General features: G+C 29.3%; 1 protein-coding gene across 1 annotated transcript; it reads right to left on the bottom strand.

Moving 5' to 3' along the window:
- Window positions 1-233: 233 nt before the first annotated feature.
- Window positions 234-21,535, bottom strand: LOC122503730 (solute carrier family 2, facilitated glucose transporter member 1-like). Its single transcript, XM_043614391.1, has 3 exons — window positions 21,457-21,535; window positions 722-1,570; window positions 234-613 (listed from the first exon to the last, which is right to left on the bottom strand). Exons 1-3 carry the CDS (start codon window positions 21,533-21,535, stop codon window positions 234-236), a joined length of 1,308 nt encoding a protein of 435 aa, XP_043470326.1.
- Between the last annotated feature and the right edge of the window lie 95 nt (window positions 21,536-21,630).

Genomic DNA, 21,630 nt, shown 5'->3' on the forward strand with positions numbered 1-21,630 from the left:
ATCCTCGAATTATATCGAAACGAACCTCGAGATAGTTAACACACATTATAAATAATTCTATCCAATGTTCCGGAATATCTTTAAACCAATTCTGAACTATACTTTTTGAAATTAATCCAAATTATCTCCAATCTCCTTCGTTACCTTTTTTGTTGTTGTATATACTATTAGCCATAACAATAACACGTGCATGTGTGAAATACCTTTTCTCTAACAAAAATTTAAAATTCATTTTATTTTTCCCCAAAATTAGCATTATTATTCTCCATCTGCTTATTATACTCAAGCGATTTGCCTTTGATTTCTGGAATTATGGAAAATACGAGCAGTGACGTAAGAAAGGATATTGTTGCGTAAGCCAAGAAAGGTGAATGATCGCCAAAATTTTCTCTCAATATAAAATAGGCTAGAGTACCAATAAAACCGAAAATTGATCCTAAAATTGAACCAAATGTCATTGCAGTTCGATTAATATTTGGAGGAAAAAGTTCACCTTGGAGTAAATTTGTTATTGGCGCTACGCCCAGTGTGTAAACGATTCCAAATAAAATTAGAGAAACCAGAGGAAGCCATGTTAAAGTCGACAAGTCAATTTGATGAAAATAATTTTTCACTAAAAAGAAAATTCCAAGCGTTGTGAGTGATAGGATTTGTAATAATGCTGTTGATAGAAATAAAATTTTCTCTTTCACTCGTTCAATTATGAAAATTTCCACAATACCTGCAGACAATTGAAAGAAGCTAAAAACCATAAAACCATACTTGGAATTTAGGGGGCAATTCGATTCGTTCAATATTTGTTCCAAGTATCCGTAAATAGAGTGAATCCCCGTCATTTGATGTGTTAATTCCAATACAACAAGAATCATCAAACTCCTTCGGTACTGAATGTTCCGGAATAATTCTTTAAATGATTCTCTTCTATTTTTCTCATCTTCCATAATGACGGCTTTTATTTTTAAAATATCGGACTCGACTTTCTTCATTTGGATATCAGTTTTAAATTTTTTCAAACACTTGATGGCCTTATCGTCCTTGTTATTGAGAAAGTAGAAATATGGACTCTCCGGTAGGATGCAATGGGTCAAACAAATTAAAACGACCGTTATGAGAATTGTTAGGATCAGTGTCGTGTAGGAGACGAAGGATGCGAGCAGTGAGAAGAGGAACATACCACCTTTGTCAATTAGCAGGATAATGATTATAAATTCTTTGCAATTGTCAAAAATTTCTGTTAGGTAAATTATGATAGAACCGGTGAATATCGCTTGGGATGTGCCACCCAAGAGTCGTGCTACACACAAACAAATGTAGGAGTCGAATAAAAGGATTAGAAATAAACCCATTAGGCCGATAATAATTGAAAGGGTTATTGAATATTTTCGACCGATTTGGTTGAGAAAGAGAGGAGTTAATATGTGACCGATGGTTTCGCCTAGTAGGTAAATAGACACCATCCAAGCTGTTTGACTTTCTGTGATTCGAATAGGTGATTCTGTGCTTGTTAAGTAGGGTAATGAGGAGGTAGTCCAAACTTGATAGCCACTGAATTGCAGACCTCCGAGACAAGCTGTAACATATAAACGAACACAAGGGAATCTATATACTGAAAAAAATTAAGTCGAAAAATTCAACAAACATTATGTTGTTGAGAGGAAAGTAGTTAAATTAATTAGTTTTTAGTTATGCTAACAATGTTTGCGTAGTTAATTTTACTATTTTTGGTAGTGAATACAACTTTTTAAATTCAGTTGAGGACTTATTGAATTATTGGGAGTAGTTGAAAGGCAATATTAATAATAATAATAATAATAATAATTAACTATAATAATCTTCGTATTTCATTCTTTTATTCTGCGTCTGTCCGCACACTTTGAAGTTAGTTTTTGTGTATCCTTTTTATTTGTTTTTTTTCTTTAATAAATATTGTTTGACAGATCGAAAAAATGCAGGTGGTATTTTTTCATGATTTATAATAAAATAATATTTGAAATTAGAAAATATTATAAAAATAAATAAATTTTGTTTATTATATGCTTTTTTCTATAACAAATTTCGTTTGACTGATCTAAATTATACAAATTTTTCTCCTTTTTATTTATAAAAAATATGAGAAAATTGTTAATTGTTAAAAAATTATAATTAAGAAATAGGAAATATACCCATTTCATGCATAATTTATATTTCTCAATAACAATATTGTTCAGAAACTCGTTCTTTTTTTGGAGAAGAAACATTACATATTCTATTCTATATTTGTCAATTACAAATTTTAATTGAAAATGAAATTGAAACTTTTTAAATTTTTAGAAAATAGAGGAAAAAATTTTACTCAAAAAAATGTTCTGTTACATTTATTTACGAATTTCTTAAATTGTAAAATTATTCGAAAACATCAATAACTTTTTTTTTAATAAATATTTAATCAATATTATTTTTCCATTGCAATTAAGAATTTCAAAAATTTCAAATTCATATCTTTTTAAATTCAATAACTTATAATAATTAAAGGTGACCGAGTGATAAAATCATTTTTTTATATTATAAGAATATTATTACAGTAACTTTATGAAAATAATTGAATATGCTTTAAAAAAATTTATTATTTATAAAAATAATTGAATTATTGCGAAGGAATTTGTAAAAAAATTTGTAAATAATTGAATAATTGAATTTTATCACTCTTGAAAATAATTGAATTTTTGCAATTATTTGTAATTTTTCCAAAATTGGATTTTTTTAGTGTTTTCAACAAAAATGTGAATTACAAATTTTTAAATTCTATTATTTTTAAAATTGCTAATTTTACCCTAAAAATAATTATTCAAATTTCTGTAAACCTAATATTTATTAGAATTCGTGTAGAAATTCTATTAAATTATTCTCTAGTGACATTCTATTGAATGCTCACTAGAATTTATTGTTAGTAAAATCTCCGCTAATTTTTTGCTTCGTTAATTTTAGCAAAAAAACTAATAATTATTAGTAGAAAATAACTCATTATTAGTTCATAAATATTAACAAAATCGTTAAATTTGCCAAAATCAATTATTTGGCAATAATTTGAGTTATAATTTTGACGTAACCTAAAAATAAATTTAACTAATAATTGGTTCGTTATTAATTATAGTGAATAAAATAGAAAAAATTATTAATCAAGAAATTATTAATTAAGATAGAAGAAAATATTTATCAAGAAATCATTAAGATAAATAAAATTAACTAATTTCCTTAATTTTTCAATTTATTAAATACCTAATCAATTATTATTTAAAGTAAATTCTAAAAATTTTATTTAAAAAAACTCACCGCAAATTCCAACTGTATAGTGATAAAATTGATTTGTATATTCCACTGGAATTTGTGAGGAAACATTGTCCTTGGCGTTTAATTTTCTCGGATATATTTTACTTTTTAGAAATAGTTCGAAATTTTTGATCGATATCTTCATACTTTGTAGTAGTAAAAATAATTTTGAATATTTTATTGAGAATAAATATTCCGCTCGAATAATAGGTTTTTACTATTATACTTTTGTAAAACACGTGCGTCACAACAATAACAAATTACGCAAGAATGTATTATATTTAACGCTACGTTGTTTCATTTATCTAAAAATGCATTATTGTTAAAATTGATAGTGCGCTGAATAGCCACAAGAAACATAACGTTCAGTCAATAACTATTAGTTTTACACTTAAGTCTATTTATATAATATAAATACAACTTAGTAATTTTTTAAATTATTGCAATAGATTTAGGAATTATAATTTGTAAACTTTGAAATTTATTTAAAAGAATTAAAATTAACCCAAAAAAATCGAAATTAAAAAAATTTTAAACTGATTGAAATTAGATAATAGCAAAATATTATGGACGGAACAAATAAATATTGTTGTTTTTTATGTGTTTAATAATTAGAGGTACTTCTTTTATTATTTAAAAGTAGTAAAGTAGTAAAAGTTTTTATTATTTTAAAAGTATTGAAACTCGATTTTTAAAGTTTCTTTTTTAAACAAAAAAAAGTATAGAACTATTCACGTAGGTTTTTGTGCATAAAATGTTAACGCTATTTCTCTAATTTATTCGAGGAGTGGTAAAACACGTATCGCACGAATATATCTATAATAGGTCTTTTGGATATACAATCATGCACTCATTCGTTAAGACAAATCAATTTAGCAAGGACTCTAAATTACTTTTAACAACTTAACTTTTTATCGTGCGTAAAGAGAAAATAGATACAGAAACTATGAAGGAAAAAAAGAGCAAAAAAAAGTCTATAAACGAATCGCGCAGAAGACGTTCGTTTTTTTTAAATTCTTTTTCTATACCGGATATTACGAGAAGCAATCGAAACGTTCGACACGCCAAGGGATTTTATAGTAAATTAGAAAGCCAAGAGCTATTTCAAATATAATTTAGATCCTCCAGGAAGAAGGATATATAATCACGAAACATTTAAGAAAATTTATTGAAACGAAGAAACTATTAAGGGGAAAAAATTATTTGAAATTATCTCTGAAAAATTTTAGTTGGAGCTTCTAATGATTGGAGTTATATATGTATAGTTTATCTGCTAGGTCCACCATTTTAGATTCTACTATATATATTATTCTACCATTGATTCAAGTTACTATATATATATAATATGAACCAGTTTACTATTAATTGAAACTATGCTCTCTAAATCTAAAATTTGTTACAACTTATTAATTGTTAGTAAAATATTGGCTGAATTTTTGATTCATCGATTAGTAAATAAATAAAAAATCACTGATTACTAGTAAAAACTGACTAATTATTAGTATACAAAATAGGTAATTAATAGTAGTATAAAATAACTAATTATTAGTAGAAAGTAGATAATTATCAGTAAAAAATAACTAAGTATTAAAAAACAACTGATTATTAGTAGAAAATAAATAACTAATTATTAATAAACTCTAAATTTGAATCAGTTAAAAATACCTAATTTGGAAGCAAAAAGTCAGTCACTGATTGAAATACAAATATTTATAATATTATAGTAAATTATAATATTATAAAATTAAAAAATTATAAATTATAATATTATATAATTAACTGTATTATTGTATAATAAAAATAATACTGTTCATTTATTGTTAAAAACAACTGATATTTCAGTAGTTTTTTTAAACTAATTCAATTAGTCAAATTTTATTAAATTTTCTGTTATTTTTTTTTATTTAAAATCAATCATTTTTTCACTAACAATCAGATATTTTTTTAACTGATTGCATAAGCAAAAAACAGTCACTGATTGTCAGTTAAACTGTGATTGTGATAGCTAATTAGTAGTAAAAAAATAAATAATTATCGGTTGCAAAAAACTAATTTATGTCAGAATATATATAGCTAATTATCTGTAGAAACTAACTAATCAGGAAAAAATAACTATAATTATTATAGTAGAAATTAAGTAATTATTGTAAAATAAATAATTAATTATTAGTAGAAATGATGTAATTATTAGAAAATAAATAACTAATATTATTAGTATAGAATATCTGCTGTTACAAATAAATATGCGAAAATATAGTCAAATTTTATTTATTGAATTCGTTACCTAAAAATTTAGTTATTTTGACATAATCATAAAAAGTGAATCTAAGTAATAATTAGTTATTAATGACTATCTGATTAGTAGAAACATTACTAATAAAATCAATAACTGGCTTTTACTATGAAATAAGGAATGTTTATCTAATTCAAATTTATATTACTAATTGATTGCTGAACATGAAATTTTTTTCTGTATAACTATATATTTATATTATAGATGAATTTGAATATTAAAATTTGTATTAATTAATTTCAAATATAATTAAATATTAAATAAGAAATTAAACCTGTTTGAATTTAAACAATATGTAAAAACTAATTAAAAGTATTCTCTAAATTTAAATTAGTTAAAAATAACTACATAATTTTAAAGCAAAAAGTCATCCACGATTTTACTAATAATTAGTTCTTTTTAAGTAATTAAGATTTAGAGAGTAAATAATTGTTTCAATTCTTCAGTTATAAATTATAATTTAATGAAAATAATTATTAAATTATTGCAATTTATTATTTGTTAATTAATATCCAATAGAGTTCCTGTAAGCTTATTGGTTTTTTTATTAGTGTGGGTCGTGAAATGTTATCGTTTTATTATTTTATTCTCTACTGCTGCAGTTGTTGAAGCAGCATGAATACATAATTATTAATTATATGCAGCCTAGTTTAGATCCTTTTTTCCGAAAGTAATATGTTTATGCATAAATATCACAATATTCTAATTGCACCAGTCGTTTTGCCTCCTCAACATTTACCTGAAGTAGTCGCAGCGATAGCACACTTTAATCTATATATGTTTTATAAAATACATACTTATATATGTAGGTATACTCGCTAATAGATGCATTTCGCAGTTATCTCTTGTTATAAGTGCCTTGAACAATTAATTGTGATTTGTTGTCATGAACAAGTATGTCATATCATACATTACGATGAAAGTGGCAATGGAATCCATGTCTTGGAAAGTTAATTTTTATTATGACATTTTATTTTTTATGCAATTTAAATTATTTAGGTTTGTTTAGAGTTTAAAATTAAAACTAATAAAAGAAATGGAGGACTAATTCTGCTGGCGATCGAATTAACCCAAAATCTATATCTGGATGAATAATTTTGTGAATAACTTCAGGGAAATTTTAATTTGTTTAGTTGTTTAAATTCAAAACAAGAATTGTTAATTATATATCATTAATTTATTTCTTTAAAAATTTTAATTTAATTGAACTTAATTCAATAATAATTGTAATAAAAAAAACCTTAAATTATTAGAGTAAATTTTTTTTTAAAAAGTAACGTTAATAAATAAATTAAATAATAGATGAAATAATAAATAAAATAATAAATTTAATGAATTATTTTAAACATGAGAATATGGGAGAAATTCAAGTCTGTACTTCTTTCGCCGAGATACAAATGTTCCATGTAGAGTGAAGGTTTGAAAGGGGGCAGCACTAACAAGACCTCGAGGAGAGAACGGTTGGGAAGCTGGACAGCTGTCGGTGTGAGATGAGAGGAAAGAAGAAAAAAAGATGAAAAAGAAAATAATAGAGAGACAGATACATATATACGAGAGGTGCATCAAGGATTCTCTATATTTATTCCCACGCGACATAATGCCATACATGAAATCCACGTCCCCTGCCTTATTTTTTCATGGACCCTCCCTCCCCTTGGTGTCGAAATAACATTTTTACCAAACGACATAGATTTATCATGTTCGCCCCAAGAAAAAAATAGCAGTCGGCAATTCCAAAATATCATCTCACATTTACAAGGGATTTTCACCTAAAACATATTGTGTTGATTACTATTTATGTCTGTTGCACTTAAATTTACCCAATACTATAATGCTATTAATATATTTATTATCGAAGTGTTCGAGAATATTTTTCATCTCTCTGATGCATTAGAATTTGTCGTATTTTACTAATTGAAAAGCCATCATAAACCATTAATTGAATTTAAAAAGAATTGCGATTACAATTTTCATAAATAAATGAACTTCAAATGGTTTCAAATTGAAATTTTATAAAATTTTAATTTTGAATGAATTTAAGTAGTTAAAAATTTTAATAAACTTAGATTTTTAAAAAATTTTAATAATTTATGTTCCTTTGAAATGAGTTAAATTTTTCAATATATTTAATTAATTATTAAAAATAATGTATTTTTGAAAAATTTTAGTTAAAAACAATTTTAAAAATTGAATTATGGAATAAAATTCAATTATTTTCAAAAGTAATAAAATGATTTTCAGAAATTCAATTATGTTAAAAATTTTTTTCAAAATTCTCGTCAAAAGCTCAATTATTTTTATAACTAACAAAATTCTTCTCGAAAATTCAATTATTTTAAAAAATTTGAATATATTTCTTAGCAAAATTTCAATCATTTTGAAAAATTTTCCGGAATTTAATGATTTTAAATAACTACTATTTTAATAAAATTTTCCAAAATTTTAATGAATTATTTTCCAAAAAAATTAAATTATTTAAAAAGAATTTGATAAAATTCTGCGCAAAAAATTAATTATTTTCATAAACAATAAATTTTTTTTACAGAGATTCAATTATTTTCGAAAGTAATAAAATTCTTCTTAGGGGCCGTCCATATACCACGTGGACAGTTTTTCAAAGATTTTTGACCCCCCCTCCCCCCTTGTGGACACAAAAATACATGGGATCGTGGACATTTTCAAACTTTTTTAAACCCCCCCCCTCCCCCCAAAAGTGTCCACGTGGTATATGGACGACCCCTTATAGGAATTGAATTATTTTCATAAATAATAAAACTCATCGCACAATTTGATATATTTTTTATATAAAATTTTAATTAAATTCCTCGAAAAATGTAATCTTGCAGCAATTTTGGATACACCCCAAATTTTTCATGTTAAGAAAATCTTGTGATGAAAGCTTAGCAAGTTTGCCTTAAGCTTATTACGTGCTATCTGTGAAGTGAGTGAATTACCAAAACACTGCGGTAATTTCAGGTCCAATTAGATCTTTGGTCGAAAAGAATTCTTTGAGGGAAAAAAATCCAAAAGCCAGACACAAAAGTTTGTAAATAATTTTGTTCTGAAAGAGGAGTATTTTGTCAGACAACAGCGAGTTAAGGATGTCCATCATTAAACCAATTTTCGTTGTGAGAAAAAGCATAGAATGTATATATATATATACATTTATCAGGACGAGAGAATGCTGTTTGGCCTTGCACTTATGTGAAGGAACAAACCAATCTGAAATGTGGACGAAATGATCAGGCGGCAACGAAAGAAAATGAGGTTTCATCTCGCCTCGACGGATAATTGTTTTTAGAGAGAGAGATGGTCCATTCGTTAGTTGGCGTTTGTAGATGACCACCTAGGTCGCGCGGTTGGAGAGAGAGACTACACTCAAAGCGCCGTCGGGATTATAACTATAATGGCGCCCGTTTGTCAAAACACGTCAAAACACAATTCTGACCACGAAAATCCTCTTGGTGCACGCGGTCACGCCCCGCGATGCATCATAACTATATATCTCTCTCCTCTTTTTATTATGTTGCAATCTCTTCACACACGTTCGCTCTTCGTTCTTCCCACAAGCGCAAAAGAGATGAGATGCAGATGCGCGCACCTTCACCTTGTCGAGTCACCGTACTAACATCATTCTTCTCGCATTTAGAAAGTTTTCATCTTCTTTTTGGTCCTCTAAAATCGTTTGTCATTCTATTCACTTTGTGGATGTTTTGCAGTAGCGCTAATAGAATATATTTGACGTGTTTACGCTTTTGTGTATGTACAAGTTGTGTACATGTGGATACAAATTGTTTGCTTGTATAATGCAAGTTGTATACATATATATATATGTGCAAGTTTACGTGTTTGTATACAAATCTACTATACACGCACGTGTATCGTTAATTTCGTACAATTTAGAAACGATACGATTTGTAAATCCACAATTAGTTTTGTTCAATTTTCATTATCATACTAAACGGATGATGCTTATCATTTAAGGATGATGCTTGCGGGTAATTTGTCATGTGTCAAATTGCGGACATTGATACTAATTTTTTATTCAGGTGCGTACTTTTATTAATGATCGAGAAACCTCTTCGCTATATGCGATAATCCTGTTTATTATGTTTGTAGCTTCTTTGATTATTTTGTAAAACCTTTGTATCATTCTGGGTTCATCATTTGCCTGAGAAAACCATTTCCTCAATTTAATGATTATTCTCATAATCTGACATAAGTTTTTCTTAACTGAATAATTAATTACTATTTGCTGCTACCATTTTTCAATAATAGTATTACTTTTTCGTGATTCTTCACTCGAAATTTGAATCGGATAAAATATTTATATATTTGCAACTATATAATTATTTGTGTGTTTACATTCAGTAGGTATTTTTGAATTAAAAATACTTAATTGTGTTTAATTTTGAATACTTTTATAATATCCAAAATCTAAGAGGAAAAAATTTCACCTGCCTGGATTCGAACCCCGAAAGTAAGATGAAGAGAATTGCAGTGCCTTGAGCACCACGACCAAAGATGCTTGTTAAAGTGATTGCAAGCAATTACAAAAGTTTCTCTCAAGTATTAACATTTTAAGCATTGATACCAGAAATTCTTACAAGCAATTTAGTAATTACGCACTATTACGATTCGGTATTTGCTTGTACAATTTATTTCTTTGCACATTTCTTTGCAAAATTACTTATTTTACGATTTGGTTATTATTTATCCTACTCAGATTTTTAAAATTTTTTCCAACAGAAGTATTTCCATGTGTATTGTAATCCATATACAAAACTCAAAAGAACAATTCACTTCCTCTCTCAATTACGTTTGAATTGCTCACTCATGTGATATTTCCATCAAAAGAAAAAAAAATTCCAAAATAATATATGCGCACAAACGAAACACCAACTCTTATCTTGACAATTTTCGTTGTTTATAGCACAAGACTTCGAAAGCAAAGAAGAAGTAATTTGTGAGATCGCGCGAACAAAGGTGCTTAAAGATCAACTAATTCCGCGCAACTCTGACTTTATCAGGCTGACTACATATGCGTGTTTCTTATATATATGCCCATAGTATAAAGTAAGTAGGGTTTTCTTATCGCACGATTAGAAGTTGAACGTTATTAGGTGACGGAGATCGCGTGGCTCACCGCGGGCTCTCCACCACTCGACGATATAATGACTTCTGGTCACGTGACTCGCCCGTCTGGCACGTCGAATCTTAAGAAAATACGAAACGTGAGTCTATTACTTTATAAGGCGCTCTCGAAAGTACAAGTGAAGTTGAGTGATTGAAATGATGCTGAATGATCATTGCGCAGTGATATACCCCCGCGACGAGAGGTGAAATTGGCATGTACGTGCTGTAATTTAAGATATGCAGCGCAATCGCTCACAAATTCACTACCGCGTGTTCAAGCCAATAATCATAAAATTGATACAATTACGATGAAACAAATGTACACGTCGTGTATTTCTTGTCCGATCGTAAATTTCTCCTTCACTTGTGTATATATATTTGTTGGGTTTTTTTCCCTTTGCGCAAAGTGCAGAAAGTTGGATTATTTCATTATGGTCCAGATTAGGAATATTAACTACTATTACTATACTACCTACTAATAATCATAAACATGTCTCTCATTTTATCGAAACTTTATTATTTTATGTATCTGATATATCTGAAAGCTTTAATTGTGAATATAAGATACTAGTTATAGTAGTGAATATATCCTCAGGAATTTCAAAATTAAACTCCTTAATGAAGATAATTTTCATCAAAACGATATTCTTTTTTTTTATTTATATATATGAAATTCACTCCCGAAGTTGTTGATTTCCAGCAATCTGATAAATTCTTGAACCAAACCTCGCTTTTATATGTACAAGAAACTTGATGCGGTTGTGGCAAAACGATACCAAGAAACGAATGTTTATGTCGACATTGAGGCTAATTACGAAGCGCGCGAGACCAGAAAACGCTTAACGACGTAAAGAGAAGATTAGGGGAAAGAAGATTGAGAAAAAGAAGGTGGTGAAGACTCCGCTGGAGACGTGAAACCGAAAGGGATAACTTGGTGTGTGCTTGCATTAAAATGAAGCAAAAAGAGGAAAGAAAAAAGGGAGAAAAAAAAGAGTAAGAGAAAAATAAAAACAAGTTCGAAAGACTGGGTGGCAGGGTAATCGATACGCTAACGAGCTAGCAGTGCAACGTGCGCGTTCATTGTTGTGTCCGTGTATACACATTCGCTCACTGCGAGATTATGGCGCACACGGTAACTTGCAATCTCGACCACTTTGCACGAAGCGTCTCTTTTATCGCCATCATCGCTACTAAACTAAACTTGCATTTTCAATCTAATAAAGTCGCGCAAGAGTGGCAGACTATTCAACATTAGAAGCAGAGTACCAAACATTAAAAAAATATTCCAAACAAGTTGTAAATCCAGATGTTCATTACATGAACATTTTGCTTCCTCTTTACGATCAGCAAAAAAAATTTGCTTCCTCGTGGAGGAAGCATTAACAATAAGAATATTTAATTTTTAAATAACTTTTAATACAATTTAACATTTATAAAATAAAGTGCATTCGTCTTAATAGAAAGAATAAAATTTTCTTAAACAGTAATATGAATCTAAATAAATAAAAAAAATTTTAGTAAAAAAGTGAATTTTTCAAATTTGATTGTAATTAATTCTATATTTTTCAATAGATTATATACTTTATATACGCATCAATCGATTCGTCTTGATGCAAAGAATAAGATTTTTGATTTATTTTTCAATAAATAATAACATTTTATTGTACAGCAACATGATTTTTAAGAAAAAATGAATTTCTATTAAAAGTGCAAATTTTTTGTCTATAATTGGTTTTAATTCTATAAATTTAAATACAATATATACTTTATATATACCAATCGATCCGTCTTGGTGCAAAGAATAAGATTTTAGAAATAAATGAGTAAGATTTTCTTATACGGCAACATAATTTTGCGGAAAGCACTCATTTTTTGATAAAAACGCGAATTTTTCAGCTTTAATTGTGATTAACTCTGCAAATTCTCATACAATTTATACTTTTTATATACCAATCGATTCGTCTTGATGCAAAGAATAAGATTTTATTATTTATTAACTTCAATAACCAACTTAAAAAAAATTTTTTGAAAAAAAAATTTTTTTAGAAAAAAGTCAAAAAAAATTTTTTTTTTGAGAATTTTTTAAAGTCTATCAATCCATTTCGAGATATTTTTAGGATAAACATACCTGGTAAATTTTAGCCAAATTCGTTAAAACCTCTTTGAGTTATCGTGTTCACAAAAATCGGGATCCACACACACACACACACACACACACATACACACACACACACATACATACATCCGGACAATTGTTCAGGGTCTTATATAACATAGTCCCATATAGAAGAAAATTTGTTAAAAGGATTTTTAAAAATTTTGTAAATTAAACGACTACAAAGCTTCCTCACGAGGAAGCAAAATGTACATTGTTTAGAGGTGTTATGCTCCACTGCGCATGCTCGATACATATCGATCCTTAATGCCTCTTGATTGGACGATTAAAATGTAACGTCCTATTTGCTCCAGCAAAGGCCACCAATAAAGAAAAACTACACCTTTCAAGCTGAATAAACAAAAACCGCTATCATTCTGTAAACGTTGAAAAGCGTTCCATATTGGATTGTCCAACATTTTGAACCGATAAATACATTTGGGGAGCTTATAGACACATATATAAATGTGGGGGTAAAAAAAATGTGTATACAGATCATTATATCAACCCTCGAGACATTGCGTGAAGCGAATTGTCGTTGATTCGCCAATAAGGGTACATCTGGCCTGTATTGGAGGCTGTTCCCTGTATCTTACAAATGGTTACGTTCCATCTGGCAACAATGAGACATGACGAATGTTTCCGACAGAGACCGCACGACTATACACACGCACATTGCGTGAAACCAAAGGAAAAAAAGATGAGGAAGAAAAAAAAGAAACATGGCGAACATCGAACAAGAATATGGTATACCATATAGCTTGAGGGAAGACCTGTGAGACCAGATAGACGAGAGGGAGAGAGTGAACACATCCAAATTTAATTTTGTTGTCGCCTTACAATACTCAATTATCCCTAGTGGCCGCAGGCACATCTGCGCCGCTCACCCTATTATAATCGCTCGTATATAGTTATACACTCAGGTTGTTTTCCCATTAAAGTAATGCCGCGAATTCATGAACGGATTTTACTTATATTGTATACCATACTAATACATACATGACGCGCTCCGAAGAAAGGTAAAAAAAATTGTAGGTTATGTTTTCAATTTTTTGAATGAATATATACACATAGAAAAACAACTCTGAATTACTGTTTAGGTCTTCATTACATCTAAAATAGATGATAAAAACTGATTTTAGTTACACTGAGAAAAAAATGCTATTGAATCAATGATATATATTTGTTTGCCACAATAAACGGAATACTTAATTCGTTCGAATACAAATACTGTTAGCTTAATGACATGTGCTATTGATTATTGCACTGTAGATTTAAATTCATCTTGCATTATATTATTACAGAAGTTATGGTGTTAACAGAAAATGATATAATATCAAGAAATATATTTCGTACCTAGTACACTTAAATCTATTATATATAACATTAATAGCACGTACGATTTTTATTATTATTTTATTTATTTTATTTCGAATCAATAGTACATGCTATCAATATGAAAGTACATGAACAATGATTTATAGCATGATGCGCGAAATTTTCGAGGTTTTTGTTTATCAAATGTTTTAAGTATCAACATATTTTCAATCGACCCGAAATTGATGATCTAATACAAGATTTGAACATTCAAATAAACAAAATATTTTTTAATTAAAAGTATTGTCATAAATAATTATGATTGCAATAAAAATTGAAAACATAAATTAAAAATTTTGTAACTTTATAATTAATTTTTTTGATACGTGACATAAAATTATTAAAATAAAATTTTAATTTGAAGAAAGAAATAAATTTCATTGATTCGCACGTTCAGAACTTTTGGAATTATAATTAACTTCTATTTATCAAAAAATTCAATTTATGGAAAATTTGTAATAATTATCGAGAGATGACTGTATATATTTATCATAATATAAAGATATATTTCTATATTTTGTGTATCATATAATAAAGAATTCAATCAAGAATTTAAATCGTCATCGTTAAAGTAAATTTTCTATCAACATTATTGTAAATATATGTAAAATAAAAAAAAATATATAAAAATATAAAAATAAAAAATATAAAAAATTAAAAAAATTAAAAAATAAAAAATATGAAAATAGTAATATTATGCATTAAAAGAGCTGCGCGTTGTTCGAATCTTTTTCTACAGAACAAAAGTAGAAATAATGTTTTAATTTTAATTTAAATTCCTTTGCAGTGTTCATGTTTCTATAGTTATACAATAATCATACATATTATCCCGTTTATCTATGTGGATTCGTTATACAGTTAGTTTTAGTCGCACAAAAGAATCGTTATCTGATATTTTACGAGAGAAAAAAAACTTACTAAACTAAACAATCGTAGATATTGTTATGCAAAGAACAACTTTAAATTGCACGCTTATTATCTATAAGAGAAAAAGAGTTATATGAAACTAAATTTTTTAAAATTGTAAACAAATGGAGAAAACAATTGATTTTTAAGTAATCGGTAAACAATAAGTAAAATATATTATTATATATTATTATATTCTACATATATATTATAGATATATTTTTTATATGGTTATAATTTACCAATTATATACAGAGTTGAAATATTGAAAATAATACTTTGCTCTCATTATACAATTAATTTTATTACACTTTCGAAAATGATCACATAATGTACAAGGTTCTTGAGAGGTGCGTATTATAACAAGGAAACATTTAATCATCTTTGAAATTTCCTGGGAAATTCCATTCGGATCTTTTAGAATTTATTTTATGGATTTTTGAAATTTGTGTAGTGTTTATAAAGAAAGTTGATATTCAAAGTTGTAAATATTTATGAGTATATAGGAAAGAAAATGAACAAGGTATTCTATACAAACGTTCTTTATTTAATTTTTCGAATTCTTCCGATGGATTGGAGTTATTGGATAATATTCCTGTTTTGATGATTATATTGAAATTACTTCAGTTGGTTGCAATTTATAAAGATCGTATAGATCTTAAGAATATCAAGTTTATATTTTCTGTTTGAATTAAATTTTATTTTCTGTTTTTTATGGTATCGAATTGGATCAAGTGTTTGATATAGGAAAAATTTGAATCTAAATATAATACCAAAAAATACAATCAGTTTAGAATCATCCGATTAAAAATTAAGGATAATTGAAAATTATGAATTAGAATCTTATATTCAAATTTTAATTGAAACAGTGCGGATGTTTTTATTTCTAATACAAGAAAATTTGATTGTAATACTCTTAGGAAATATTGTTTGTCACAGATTCTGGAAATAAATTAATTCAGTTTTCCCTTTTCCGAAAATAATGCAGTACATTACATAAAATGAAGAAGAAAAATTTATGATTCTCTACATCAGCATCATGAAAGGAGCATGCAACACATGGTAGCTTAATTTTGCGTATTAAGATGATCGTCAAACATTCCCTGGGGTTCTTTTTTTGCCGATATATAGATTATCAAAAATACTTTGTCTCCTATTGTGTGTATATAGCTCATGGATAATGTATATCGGGAATAACCTCCCATGAACACAATTGACCGTAAAAACGATGAGGGGATGATGGCGAAGCATATGCATTAAACTCGAGGAGATGCATCTTTGGTTTCGCGATATAGAGACAGAGAATAAGAGAGAGTGAAGGAGAGGGGAATGGTCCATGATGGCCAGACATCGATTTATTCATCGATACGTGCACGTCTTCTCGAGGCAACGATTACTCTTCCATCGCGCGAGACGCCATGTGCCTACTATACGCGTCGGCAAGGAAGTGTTGATCCCATAACAAACTCAATCCCAGAGGCGTGTGTAAAAGCTTCATTTAGCAAGAGTTTTGCAGGCAGGCAGGCAAAGAGGCAACTTGGCAGGCAGGTAGGCAGGAAGGTTGATGGGTAGGTTCGCCTTGTAGGTACATATACACACATTGTACACGTATGTCTGTATATACACCACATAGACCATCCAGGTGATCAGATTTGATGAACCGATCGTTCTTGGGTTATAATTACCATCAGCTAAACCAGTCCTCTTCTAAACTGGGCAAGTCTTTATATGAAGTTCCTTTTCTCTTCTCTTTGACTTTCTTCCTCTATGGACCAGCAGCTTCCCCTCCACTTCTCTTTCCCTTTTGCTCTCGCAACTCGCCTTTCTCATAATCTCTTTCTCCGTCTGTCTGTCCATCCGTCCCTCTTTCTCCTCAGCCGTCCTCTTTTTATCGGTCGCCTCGTACACGAGGGAAACATGGCCGCATGCCTACTGACATGGGCCAAACAATGGCGGATACAAGGGCCAACCCGTGTTGCGAGCTCGTGAAATAGAACCCAGCAGGATCCGTTTCTCATATATACATATACACTAATTCTCGAACAGATGATGGGAACATATCTCTGAAGTTCTCTCCTATAGCATTATAGTGTGTTTATATAAACTTCTCCTCCCCTTTCTCGGAAGAAATACCTCTCCAAATGTTGGAAATAATGTTTCTATCTGCTGCTATATTGGTGAATGTGAATTTAATAAATATTTGCGTCTGATTTATTCTATAGAAAAGCATGTGGAATGTGGTGGTATTCTTTTAGGAGGACAATTTTTTTCATCGTTTTTTTTTTTTTTTTTTTTGCTCTTGCTGATGATGATAGAGGAAATTATTGTCATTATCTTAATGTATGCTAATGATTTATACAAATAGGTTTAATATCATTTTTACTGCTAATCATGTTCAAGATCTTGAGAATGAGATATAGCGAGAGAGAGACATTTCTAGAGATTTATCTTTTGCAGACGGCAAAATTTTAAAATGTTAATTATCCATAATCTGAATTTATATTAAGAAATTGAAAATGTTCCGAGACGTGAAGAAATGTTTGGGGTTTCTTTATATCCTTTTCTCTTCTTGATGAAGTTGTTACTTTGGCTTTGACAATTTGGCTAATTGGCTTTAACAATTGGTTACGATTTAAAATTTGGAGGGAAACTTTTTTAAAATCTAAACCATCTTTCTAGAAACAAAAAGATGTACAAACTTGTAAAAGTTGTAACATATTTGACTCACCATTTACTTTTTGAAAAAGGACAACATTCTTGAAAATCTTAACCATCTTTCAAGAGAATGGTACAAACTTTTAATTGTGGTAACTTACTGTAAGTTGAAGATATAAATTGTACACCTTTCGTAAAGATATGCATATATCCTTCGATGCGAAGAGTAAGACAGTAAATAATCAAGAAAAAGCGTTCCAAACAAATGTATATCATTTTTGAAGTAACAGACATAAGAACTTCCTCACTTCATAATATTCGCCACTTCCTGTTATAAATACTTTTTTATACAAGTGTGTTGAACGAGGTTAACAAACTGCAAACATTTTTATCTTTGTCATAAACAAGCTACCTCATTACGCAATCGTAAAATAATAATATTGTAATTAGAATAGATTAGATGATGGCGAGGTCAGGTGTGAAGAGCGCGCGATGGTGAAACAAACCTAACGAGATAATGCCAATGTACTGCACATGTTATATGTGCACTTTCATATTATATTTTCATGATAAGATCGTCACCGACACTCGTCACTGTCACGCAAGTAGACAAATGCCTCACTGCCGCAATTTAGATTTGAATCTCTCATTTATATATATAAGTACTCTTAGTTACTCGCGAACTACTTCAATTTCATTTACACGCCCAACTTCTGTGTGTGCTCGAAAATGTATTACGCTGAATTATTGCTAATCCTTTCTGTTAATTAATTCCTTTTTTGGCCTCTCGAGTTCTTTTTATGTGGAGACGAATTTCTTGTTCTTTGCATCATCTTATTATCATGATGATTATCTGCTATTTTACTTGTCGGAGTATTAAAAAAATATAATGAAGTATTATAAAAGGAATAGTCTTTATTGATATTTTTTGCTATTAGTTGGTAGTTATATCAATGTGGGTCCACTTGGGTATCAATTCGTTCCAATTTGATAGGAAAAATCAGTTCGATCAAAAGTACCAATTTAACATCACAATTTTATCTAATTTTGCATCAATTTGATCCAGTTCGATATCAATTTATCACCCGGAGAAAACATTACTTCGAAAAACTACCAAAAAGAATAAATAGAGTAGAATTTTGAACCAAGAGTACCGAACCAAAATGATGTTTTTGTTAAAGATGAAACATTTTTTTAATATACACATTTTTCTATACATATTATATATTTCCTATTTATTATATTATGGTTACGAGAATCCTGATTGCCGAGATGAAATTGATGCCGTGTGGAGAGAAACACACCATCTGTAGAGAGCAGTTCATTGAAAAGAAAAAAAATCTCCGAAGAAAGCAAAGAAACTCACGTGGTGTAAATGGAAACAGTCAATTAGTTTGAAGAAGTTTCGACTGCGGTAGTCTCATCTCATCGCAGTAAATAAATGACTGGAAATGGAGAGAAACTACGCGCGGAGGGTGAGATTGAAGTAGGTGGTTATATACGAAGAGCTTGCTTGATCGATCGTGAAGAGCACCTATCATAATCGATAATATCCTGCTAGCATAAGCGATCTCCAATGGCTGCTGCTCGTTATCCATTTCTCTTTTATGGTCGACAAGTGTGCACCGTCATCGCCTCATCATTTGCGAGTTCTCACTCTCCTATCTCTCTCTATATATATAATATATATATATATATAAACACACTTCTTGGTCCTTTTCTTTTTCCACCTATATCCTCCATCTTTTTTCCTCTCACGCCCTTTATCTGCTACATCTATTCTTGTAATATGTATACTTTTTTCTTATATCATATATATACCTATTACCAGCTCCACCCACATCTACTCGTCGCTTCTTATTTTTCCATGGAAAATGGATGGGTTCGAACTTGAAACCACTTCACACTGTGTTTGTGTTATTTATAATCCTATTCAATTATCCGTTTATCATTATTACATCACGCTGGATCAGATTTCCGACAAGAAAAATGTTTCGAATAATTCAGTGTATTTTCTTTCAAACATGCAACTACTGGACAAAAAAATTATTTTCTAGTTACGTAACAATTTTATTTGGTATTATATTTATCTTCACAGTTTTTCTAAGGATATAAAATTGAGAGAAAAAACATACCTATATCAAAACATTGATTCGCAACAAATGGATTTCAAATATGTGAAAATTCTCGAAGAACTTTTTCAGAAATTATTAAAAATAGTTGATTTAAAGAAGAATTTTAATTAAAAAATTCTAGAAAATGATAATTGAATTCAAATAATGGAATTAATTTTGAAAAAGTTACAGGTAAAATAAATAAAACGTTACTTCGTAACACTTTTGATTCGTTTTTAGTCTCAATTTCATATCCTTAGAAAAACTGTGGCATATATTATATTGCTTAGAGGCAATAGTTATTTTAAAGAACCAAAAACAGTTATAAACAACTTTTTTTCTAGCTCAGCATTTTTCTTTCAGCAAATAACATTTAAATGCATAAAAGTGAAACAATATTATTCCGCTTAGTACAACTTCTTCTTTTCTTTTTATCTCGTCACCCGTATATAAATATTCGGTCGTATTTGTATTCAGGAAAGAATGTAATATAAAATTTTATTGCACTTGTAACAGAAATACTTTATTTACGACTGTGTGTATATAACAGACACTGCACGCGGGCTTTTTACAAATAAATATGTTTGAGAAAATAAACGATTAAAAGACAAACAAGAAAAAAAGAAGAAAAAATTATAAATTTTAATGGTCCCGTCCAATCATAAACTGAAACCAAACCAAACTCTTTATTTTGTTGTATATACTTTTATATTTATATAATAACATGAAAATGTTAACATTGATTTGGGTTAAAAATTCTTTTTCATCGCTAAACGAGGTTCTGCAATGTTAAACATTATCGCACCAGTTTGTTAATGATTTTTTGCATCAAGGATTATTATTATATTATGCACTGTGTACACACATATATATTGCTACTTGAGTTCTTAATGGTCATGTGCTCACTGACTCGAGACCATTAAAAAAAAGAAAAAACTCGGACAGTTTATTCCACAGTAGTCATAAACAATCATTTCCTGTGGCAAAAGACTTGAAGTATAGTAGTCTTCAGATAAAAGAACAACAGAAAAAAAAACCCACATCGTCTCGTCAACGCGCGTACACGAACCGATAATAAAGTTAAATTTCTTTTCACAACTGAAATTCTTTCACTTGACGTTTGAAGGTAAAAGAGATATTTCAATGAGGAGAATGCGAAAATTGTGCGAGAAAGTCGGACATCTTGTTGACTTTTATTATCATCGGGTACATTTATATATTTGTGCGCTGTGTGTATGTGCGTCATTATGAACAGGTACGTAGACGTACGATTGAAAAAAAGAGGAGGAAGAAGAAGAAGAATAAAAAAGAGGGTTGAAAGTTACTTGTGAGGACTTTCGGTGGGGAGAGAGAGAAAAATAGAAATTAAGGGGCAATGAGTTATCGCGGTTGCGTGAGAGAGGCAAGTCGGAGATAAATCAAACCACAGCTCTAACCGCAGCGCCACCCCAACTTTTGATCACGAACATAAAAACCCCCGTGGCAAATCTTCATTGGATTAATAGAACACGAACACTCAATGATTGGTCCAAGTACCGCTTGCATCATTTCCTTCATCTTTTTTCTTCCATTGCATCCTCCATCAGCTTCCATCTTTCCTCATATTTCTGTACTGGTTCATATCTTTCAATTTTTCCCATAAGTCTCAATTTTTACATTTTCTTTCTCGAAAAAAGAGGAAAATTTTT

Source organism: Leptopilina heterotoma, unplaced genomic scaffold, assembly GCF_015476425.1.
Source record: "Leptopilina heterotoma isolate Lh14 unplaced genomic scaffold, ASM1547642v1 Lhet_27, whole genome shotgun sequence".
In the NCBI taxonomy this organism is placed as follows: domain Eukaryota; kingdom Metazoa; phylum Arthropoda; class Insecta; order Hymenoptera; family Figitidae; genus Leptopilina; species Leptopilina heterotoma.

What these genes read in the sequence shown, in the direction of transcription:
- LOC122503730 (XM_043614391.1), bottom strand. Translation starts at nt 21,535, where the DNA reads ATGGAAGCTGATGGAGGATGCAATGGAAGAAAAAAGATGAAGGAAATG. An exon ending in ACTTGGACCAATCATTGAGT is followed by an intron (nt 1,571 to 21,456) that starts GTTCGTGTTCTA and finishes TATATGTTACAG; the next exon opens with CTTGTCTCGGAGGTCTGCAA. An exon ending in CTTCTTTCAATTGTCTGCAG is followed by an intron (nt 614 to 721) that starts GTATTGTGGAAA and finishes TTTTCTTTTTAG; the next exon opens with TGAAAAATTATTTTCATCAA.